The sequence below is a fragment of the Rhinopithecus bieti genome, unplaced genomic scaffold, assembly GCF_001698545.2.
Source record: "Rhinopithecus bieti isolate Rb0 unplaced genomic scaffold, ASM169854v2 scaffold_13400, whole genome shotgun sequence".
Lineage (NCBI taxonomy): Eukaryota > Metazoa > Chordata > Mammalia > Primates > Cercopithecidae > Rhinopithecus > Rhinopithecus bieti.
In genome coordinates, this window is record NW_016807991.1 from 3241353 (window position 1) to 3250776 (window position 9424).

General features: G+C 47.9%; 1 protein-coding gene across 1 annotated transcript in view; it reads left to right on the forward strand.

Annotated features, from left to right (window-relative positions):
* MRPL58 (mitochondrial ribosomal protein L58) overlaps positions 1-5541 on the forward strand; it is a 10809-nt gene extending 5268 nt beyond the window's left edge. Inside the window, exons 2-5 of the mRNA XM_017884590.1 lie at positions 4208-4306; positions 4847-4929; positions 5022-5191; positions 5463-5541. Coding sequence (XP_017740079.1) covers positions 4208-4306; positions 4847-4929; positions 5022-5191; positions 5463-5541 — 431 coding nt within the window. The remainder of the gene's footprint in view (positions 1-4207; positions 4307-4846; positions 4930-5021; positions 5192-5462) is intronic.
* Positions 5542-9424: the final 3883 nt, after the last annotated feature.

Genomic DNA, 9424 nt, shown 5'->3' on the forward strand with positions numbered 1-9424 from the left:
CTGTCTCTACTAAAATACAAAATTAGCCGGGGCCGGGCGCGGTGGCTCAAGCCTGTAATCCCAGCACTTTGGGAGGCCGAGACGGGTGGATCACGAGGTCAGGAGATCGAGACCATCCTGGCTAACACGGTGAAACCCCGTCTCTACTAAAATACAAAACTAGCCGGGCGAAGTGGCGGGCGCCTGTAGTCCCAGCTACTCGGGAGGCTGAGGCAGGAGAATGGCGTAAACCCGGGAGGCGGAGCTTGCAGTGAGCTGAGATCCGGCCACTGCACTCCAGCCCCGGCGACAGAGTGAGACTCTGCCTCAAAAAAAAAAAAAAAAATTAGCCGGGTGTGGTGGAAAGCGCCTATAATCCCAGCTACTTGGGAGGCTGAGGCAGGAGAATTGCTTGAACCCAGGAGGCAGAGGTTGCAGTGAGCCAAGATCCTGCCATTGCACTCCAGCCTGGACAACAGAGCGGGACTCTGTCTCAAAAATAAATAAAATAAAAATACAAAAATTAGCTGGGTGTGGTGGTGGGCGCCTGTCATCCCAGCTACTCGGGAGGCTGAGGCACGAGAATCACTTGAGCCTGGGAGGCAGAGGTTGCAGTGAGCTGAGATTGCACGACTGCACTCCAGCCTGGGTGACACAGCGAGACTCTGTCTCAGAGGAAAAAAAGAAAAGAAAAAATCAGTCATTTCTCTCATCCCTCACACATTCCTTCCAGATCTCTCCAGCCCAATTAAAGAGACTGTCTCTGGGTGTGCAGAAGTAGAATCTTTGTAGCATTATTTAGAATAGCAAATAAATGATGGTGTGGCCACTCACATTGCACTATGCCGTGTGCCACGTGAATGGAGAGCTCTTGACATTCTCATGACGTGGAGCACTCTTTACAATAGATGAATCAAAAGAGGAAGACACAGGAGAGTTTATAAGCTACCATTTGTGTTTTACATCTCTATATCTCTGAAATATCTTTTTTTCGGAGTCTCGCTCTGTCGCCCAGGTTAGAGTACAGTGGCACGATCTCTGCTCACTGCAAGCTCCGCCTTCCAGGTTCACACCATTCTCCTGCCTCAGCTTCCTGAGTCACTGGGACTACAGGTGCCCGCCACCATGCCCGGCTAATTTTTTGTATTTTTTAGTAGAGACGGGGTTTCACCGTGTTAGCCAGGATGGTCTCGATCTCCTGACCTCGTGATCTGCCCACCTCAGCCTCCCAAAGTGCTGGGATTACAAGCATGAGCCACTGTGCCTGGCCTGAAATATCTATTTCTGAATATCTATATCAATATATCTGCGTCTATTTTGATATCCATATCTGTGTAGAAAGATATCTATATCTGAAAGGAATACAGTGACTGCCTGGAGGAATAGGGAGATAAGACAAACTTGATGGCTGGGAGACAAGAGTGAGAGGCATTTCCATGAAAATAAACCATTTGCATAACTGTAAACTTTTGCACCTGTCAAGCATAAGCAAGGCCTAACAGTTACAGTCTGTAAAGCAACAATGAGCCTTTTTGAGATTTGCAGAGTGTGTGACTTCCATAGATAGTGCAAGGAAGAGCAGCCAGAGGTGCTGGTTCCCTGTGGCCCTTGCTCAAAATGACTCTAAAACAGAGGCCAGATGACCACAACCCAAGGGACAGGATACTCTGTGGCTGAGGAGCCACATGCTGCAGCAAAGCAGTTTTATAGCTTGAAGCTGTGCCTGCCTGTAGTCTCAGCTACTTGGGAGGCTGAGGCCGAAGGATCCCTTGAGCCCGGGATGTTCGATTGAGCCTGGGATGTTGAGGCTGCTGTGCCACTGGACTCCAGCCTGGGTGCCAGAGTGAGACCCTGTCTCAAAAAATAAAAATGAAGCTGTGCCGTAAGGGTAGCATGTGTGTAGGGGAGGAGGCAGAAAGCCTCTTATCTCCTCAGAACTGGAGGTGAAGAGAAGTGTCTCGTGACAGCCTCCTAGGGGGAGACAGGCAGGCAAGTGGGCAGTGGCCTGGTAGTAGCTCCTCACCAGCCTCCCACACTCTCATGAATCCTGAACCTTTCCATTCCTATAAAGACTTCGGTCAGCTGCAGCTCAAGCTTTGCCCACGTGCAGGGTTGCCAGCGATCACCATGGCAGAACTGTTCCCCTGCAGTGGCACGTGCACTTGTTACCTAGTCAGAAAGTGGATTTAATTTGATTTTTCCAAAGGAGGAAATCCTCTTAAAAGCAGTCCCAAGATGAGGCACTGCTGCTCACTGAGGCCACCGTGGTGCCACCGTGGTGCCACAGTTCCTTGCCACCCAAACTTCTTGCAGTTTCTCAAATTTTCCCAATATAATGCCTTCCCTCCATTCCTCAGATATGACAAGACTGCTTCTCATTACTTATAAAAAGGTAAGGATGAAACCTAATTTTGCAGATTAAAAACAAACAAAAATTAGACCAAGAAAAACAGTGAGACTTTGCCAAGATCATGGTCACTTTGTGATGGAGCCAGTGTTTGAAGCTAGAGCTCCCAGCTCCTCATACATCCAACAGATGTTTTAACACTAACCGTGAGCTAGGCCCAGGGAACAGCCATGAACACACCATGAATTAGACACAGTCCTGCCCTCTTGGAGCTTATATAGTCTGTTGAGATTCCACATCCACCACATCTTGGATGAAACTAACTCTGTCCCTTAGTTTGAACTTTTGAAATAATCCTTGTTTTAAAACAAACAGAAAACAAGCAGCAAAAAGTGAGGGCAGCAGATCAGGTGGCATGTACGGGGCTAGAAGCAGACAGCCAAGTCCTGATTTTACTTGTGCTATCTGTGTGACTTTGAGAAAATTACTTACTCTAATTTCAGTTTTGACATCTGTGAATAATCTCCAGCTTCACTGATCCAAATGTTATATTTATATATATGTTGGCCCTCTGTATCTGTGAGTTCCACATCCATGGAGTCAACCAACTGTGGATCAAAAATCTTTGAAAAAGAGGCTGGGCACAGTGGCTCACACCTGTAACCCCAACACTTTGGGAGGATCACTTTAGCCCAGAAGTTTGAGACCAGCCTGGGCAACATAACAAGACCGCATAACTACAAAAAAATTTTAAAAAAATAATCAGCAGGGTATGGTGGTACATGCCTGTAGTCCTAGCTACTTGGGAGGCTGAGGCAGGAGGATCACTTGAGCTCAGGAGTTTGAGGCTGCAGTGAACTATGGTCGCTGCAGTGAGCTTTGATTGTGTCATTGCACTGTATCCTGGGTGACAGAGTGAGACTGTTAAAAAAAAAAAAATTTGAAAAAGAACAAAAATGATGGTTGCAGCTTGTGCAGAATTTTTTTCTTCTCATGATTCTCTAAACAATACAGTATAGGCTGGGCGCGGTGGCTCATGCCTGTAATCCCATCACTTTGGGAGGCCGAAGCCTGATCACGAGGTCAGGAGATCAAGACCATCCTGGCTAACATGGTGAAACCCCGTCTCTACTAAAAATACAAAAAATTAGCTGGGTGTGGTGGTGGGCACCTGTAGTCTCAGCTACTTGGGAGGCTGAGACAGGAGAATGGCGTGAACCTGGGAGGCAGAGCTTGCAGTGAGCAGAGACCGTGCACCACCGCACTCCAGCCTGGGCGACACAGCAAGACTGTGTCTCAAAAAGAAAAAGAAAAAAAAATGCAGTATAACAAGTATTTACATAGTGTTTATAGCATTTATATTGTATTAGTGTTATAAGCGATCTAGAGATGGTTGTAAGTATGCAGAAGGATATGTGCAGCTTATTTGCAAATATACCATTTTATATCAGGGACTGTGCATTCACAGATTTCGGTATCCACAGGAGTCATAGAGCCAATCCCTGACAGCTGCTGAGGGATGACTGTATATAAAAGTCATTGATTGGGAGGCCAAGGCGGGTGGATCACGAGGTCAAGAGTTTGAGACCAGCCTGATCAATATGGTGAAACCCCATCTCTACTAAAAATACAAAAATTATCCGGGTGTGGTGGCATGCGCCTGTAATCCCAGCTACTCAAGAGGCTAAGACAGGAGAATTGCTTGAATCTGGGAGGTGGAGGTTGCAGTGAGCCGAGATTGCGCCACAGCCCTCCAGCCTGGGCAACAGAGCGGGACTCTGTCTCAAACAAACAAACAAACAAAAGTCATTGAAAGAGAAAGATATATAATAGGGATAGCTGTGTTGATAGTTAATTAGCAGTTTGCACATTTGCCATGAGGTAATCAGTTTTGTGTGTGTACTTTCTTCTGTTTTACAGATCGCTTGACAATATCTTATTGTCGGAGTAGTGGTCCTGGGGGGCAGAATGTGAACAAAGGTACGGGGAGCCTTGTTGCTTTCTTTTGCTTTAAAATGTAGCTGGGAGGTGGGCTTGAGGAACTCTGTGTTTATGTTCATATGGAATAAAGGGATTTTTCAGCAGAAGCTTTAATACTGCCGGCTTATAATAATCCTCTCTATTCTTTTGAATGTGGTCTGATTCTCAGACATTCAGCTGTGGGTTGCTAGGACTAGGATCGGCTTGTGAGTCTAAACAAAGAGAAATCGCAGTGTGAGGTGGCAGCCAGCTCCAAGAATGGGTTTCCTTCATTCTGGTGCAACCCATTCCCTCCATTTTTTTTCAACCCAGTAAAACTGTAAGAGAAGCACTGGGTGCTTAGTTACCGGAAGTCTATTTTTGCCCAAGAGTGCCTCACTGTCTTTGCAGACTTGTTCATAGCCAACTTGGACATAGGCTGGAATGTACATGGTTAGGTCTCTGGCCTCCCTTTGTTTCAGGATGGTCACTGGTCACCCAGGGGTTGATCCTTCCTGGAAGTCTCAGGCACCCATGGTCCCTTCTCCCTTTCATCCACAGTGAATTCCAAGGCGGAAGTCAGGTTCCATTTGGCAACTGCCGACTGGATTGCAGAGCCTGTGCGGCAGAAGATAGCCATCATGGTAACCACAATTCCTTTCTTTCCCTAGAAATCCCTCAGTGGCTTTTAAACCTTTACTCTGTAGGAATCCGGTTTTTCCTTTGTCCTCTGCAGCATAAAAACAAGATCAACAGGTTAGGAGAGTTGATCCTCACCTCTGAGAGCAGCCGCTATCAGTTCCGGAATCTGGCAGACTGCCTGCAGAAAATTCGAGACATGATCGCTGAGGCCAGCGAGACACCCAAGGAGCCAACAAAAGAAGATGTTAAACTTCAGAGAATCAGGTACCAGGAAATGCCCTAAGTTGCTATAAACTGATTTGTGTGGACGAGAGTCTACACAGGTAAGGAAGGGGCAGGGGAGAGTCCAAGGCCGGCCATGGGAGAAGCTCTAGGAAGAGGAGAGGATGCTGACCTGGGACGGAGGCCTGCGGGCTAGTGCCTGCTGGTGTAACTGCTCGGCTTCCTGGCTTCCCATTGAGCTTCCAACTCCTCTCACCACTTTGAAAAGCACTGATTGAGCATCTGGGCCTAACTGCAGTCTTTTTGTTTTCAGGATAGAAAACATGAATCGGGAAAGGCTGAGACACCTAGACAAAAGAGAATCATTCTGCCGTAAAAGACAAGCAGAGTGACGTACTAAACACCCTCTGCAAGCCGGGACCCTCGTCTGTTCAGGCAGCTGCAGCTGAAGGCCTTTTCACACTATAAGCGAGATTTGCCTTTTTCTTTTTGGCTGTTAATGGCTCTGTTCCTATAACATTGGAGCCATCACGGAAGAATGCTTTCATTTGGAATGAAGGTTGCAGTCCACTGGTGCATAGAGGTCGGGGTTTATAGGCAGTCACCAACCACAATATTGTAAACCTTAATAATGCATCAATGTGTTAGCCACAATAATTTCAAAAACTATCATTTAGTGGTTTCGCGCGCCTTCTCATCTCCAGATTATGCTTCAGAAAACAATCTCGTCTTACCTTTTCTCTCAGCTAAATCAGTCTGCACATGTTATTTTGACACAGCACGTGGGGAACAGGAAAGGGTTGGCTCCTGTGTGCTCTGCTTTGCGACAAGAGTAACACATGTAGGCCAGGGGCGTGGCGGGCGGCCTCGAGCGGCGTGGTAATGCGGTCATTTATTTTCTTTTTGTTTTTTTTTTTCTTTCTTGGAGGCACGGGTCCAGTAGAGGTCTTGCTCTGTCACCCCCAGGCCCTGTAGAGTGCTGTGCCGGACTCAGCTCAAGCTGCAAGCTCCGCCTCCCGGGGTTTCGCCATTCTCCTGCTCTAGCTTCCGAGTAGCTGGGACTACAGCGCCGGCCACTGCGCTAGTTTTTTTGTGTTTTTAAAGTTAGAGACGGAAGGGGTTTCAGCCGTGTGTAGCCGCAGGGATGGTTCTCGAGTCTCCTTGGAGCGGCCCGTCGTCGGGCCTCCCAAAGTGCTGGGGGATTACAGGCCTGTGAGGCCACTGGCGCCTGGCCCAAATGCCTGTAATCTAAACACTTGGAAGCCAAGGCAGCCGGAGGATCACAACGGCGAGGTCAGGAGTGTTCAAAAACCAGCCCGCGCAACAGCGAAGATCTAATCTCTACAAGAACTACAAAAATGGCTGGGCGTGGTGGCTCAAGCCTGTAATCCCAGCACTTTGGGAGGCCGAGACGGGCGGATCATGAGGTCAGGAGATCGAGACCATCCTGGCTAACACAGTGAAACCCCGTCTCTACTAAAAAATACAAAAAACTGGCCGGGAGAGGTGGCGGGCGCCTGTAGTCCCAGCTACTCGGGAGGCTGAGGCAGGAGAATGGCATGAACCCGGGAGGCGGAGCTTGCAGTGAGCTGAGATCCGGCCACTGCACTCCAGCCAGGGCGACAGAGCGAGACTCTGTCTCAAAAAAAAAAAAAAAAAAATACAAAAATTAGCCAGGCGTGGTGACACATGTCCATAGTCCCAGCAACTTGGGAGGCTGAGGCAGGAGGATCACTTTGAGCCCCCAGGAGTTTAAGGTTGCAGTGAACCGTAATTGAACCACTGCACTTCAGCCTGAGCGACAGAGCAAGACTGTGTCTCAAAAAAAAAAAAAAGAAACCGCCATGGTGGCTCATGCTTGTAATTCCAGCACTTTGAGAGGCTGTGGTCAGTGGATCGCCTGAGGTCAGGATTTCAAGACCAGCCTGGCCAACATGGTGAAACCCTGTCTCTACTAAAATTGGTGCTGGGTACCTGTAATCCCAGCTACTCAGGGGTCAAGGCAGGAGAATTGCTTGAACCCAGGAGGCAGAGGTTGCAGTGAGCCAAGATCACGCCACTGCACTCCAGCCTGGGTGACAGAACCAGACTCCGTCTCAAAAACAAAACAAACAAACAAAAAACCACCACACACACAACCAGGTAGGAGGGCTGAGACAGTTAAGTGGGCATTTGAGCTGGGCTATGGAAAAGGCATAGGACTTTCATCAGTAGAGGGGAGGAGGACATGCCATTTGAAGGGAATAGTTTGAACACAGGAGACAGAAGAGGCTGAGGTGGAGGGGGTGACAAAGAAGGCAGAAGCACTGAATGGTGGATTCATGCAGGGCGATCCACCATTGCAGTGGGAGGTGAACCTGAAGAGAGACCAGCTTGATGTGGAGAGCATTGAATTCAAGTTAAGGAGTTTAGGTTTTTTTATTTTGAGATGGAGTCTTGCTCTATTACCCAGGCTGGAGTGCAATAGCGTGATCTTGGCTCACTGCAACCTCCTTCGCCCAGGTTAAAGTGATTCTCCTGCCTCAGCCTCCCCAGTAGCTGGGGTTACAGGTGCATGCCACCACGCACAGTTAATTTTTGTATTTTTGTAGAGACGGGGTTTCACCATGTTGGCCAGGCTGGTCTTGAACTCCTGACCTCAGGTGATCCGCCCACTTCGGCCTCCCAAAGTGATGGGATCACAGATGTGAGCCACTGTGTCCGGCCAAGGGGTTTAGGTTGTAAGAGCCGTGGGTAACAGAAAGCTGTTGGGAGAAAAGCTGTGTTAGAAGAGAAGCTGAGGCAGCGCTTGCTTGTCAGCTAGACTTGCTGTCTCCTTGCTTCTAGCACTCCCATTATCTCAAGTACTCATATGTTATATGTTTGTCAATCACTCGATACACTGTTTCCTTTCAACCCCCACATCCTCACCACCTGTTTCTTTTAGCACCAATAAATACTGTGGGCTCCCAGAGATCAGGGTCTTCAGAGCCTCCACACGATGGCCCCCTGGTCCCACTTTCTCTCTCAAACTGTCTTTTTCTAATTCCTTTGACTCCACCAGACTTTGTTGCCCCCATGACCTGGTGTTGGGTCTGATCACCCCAACATGCCCAACATGGGGTGACACCCTGGTAAAGGAATGCTAGAGCGTGTGAAAGCGGGGGACGCATCGTCAAAGGACACCCGAGGGCGTCTAAACAAAGCTTGACAGGAAAGCTGAGTGCTCAGAAGAACCAGGGTAACAATGGGATAAAATGAAAGCATACATTCTGATTATTTAAATTTCTTAAGGCATTTATTACGAAGAGGGGGAGTGAAAGTTAGTACTCAGAATTTGTTATCACTCTTTCATACAGTAAAGCAGTTTTGCCCATGGTTTCCGGAACAAGGGACTATGGAGTTAGATGAATGGCAGAGAATTGGCAGAGATTGTTAAAAGGCGTATAAAGAAGGAGCAGAAATTGGAGTTTCTGTTTGGTCAGTGTGGGCACTAATAAAGGCAGCTCTTGAGCCATTTCAAAGAGATGATGAGGCAGATTCAGAGGAGGAGGAGTGTAAAAAACTAACCAGATTCTGAGTGTGAGGAACAGCTACCAGAGGAGATTAAAGAAAAGAAAACTTTAAAAAGTATGTTTTACTAGCCTGTCAGCTCTACCTGCTGAATTAAGTGAATGGCCACTTCCTCTCTCTCCCCTTAATGGGTGAGAAGATGAATTAGCTGAAAAACTTACTGCTTCTGTAGTTGCAACATTAAAACCTGGAGCAACTGGTGGTGCTATACAAAGTTATATTCAAAAAGCTAGAGCCGAGGGAGACTTGAAGCATGGTAATTTCCTGTTACTATCATCCAGCAGAGAGGACAGAATACAGCTAATTGGCCACTTTTCCTTTTTTTTTTTTTTTTTTTTTTTTTGAGACAGAGTCTCACTTTGTCGCCCAGGCTGGAGTGCAGTGGCCAGATCTCAGCTCACTGCAAGCTCCACCTCCCAGGTTCACGCCATTCTCCTGCCTCAGCCTCCCGAGTAGCTGGGACTACAGGCGCCCGCCACCTCGCCCGGCTAGTTTTTCTTTTGTACTTTTTAGTAGAGACAGGGTTTCACCGTGTTCGCCAGGATGGTCTAGATCTCCTGACCTCGTGATCCGCCCGTCTCGGTCTCCCAAAGTGCTGGGATTACAGGCTTGAGCCACCGCACCCGGCCCACTTTTCCTTTTAAGTTACTAATCGAATTTAAGCAAGCCGTTAGTCAATACGGACCGAACTCTCCTTTTGTGCAAACTCTATTTAAAAATATG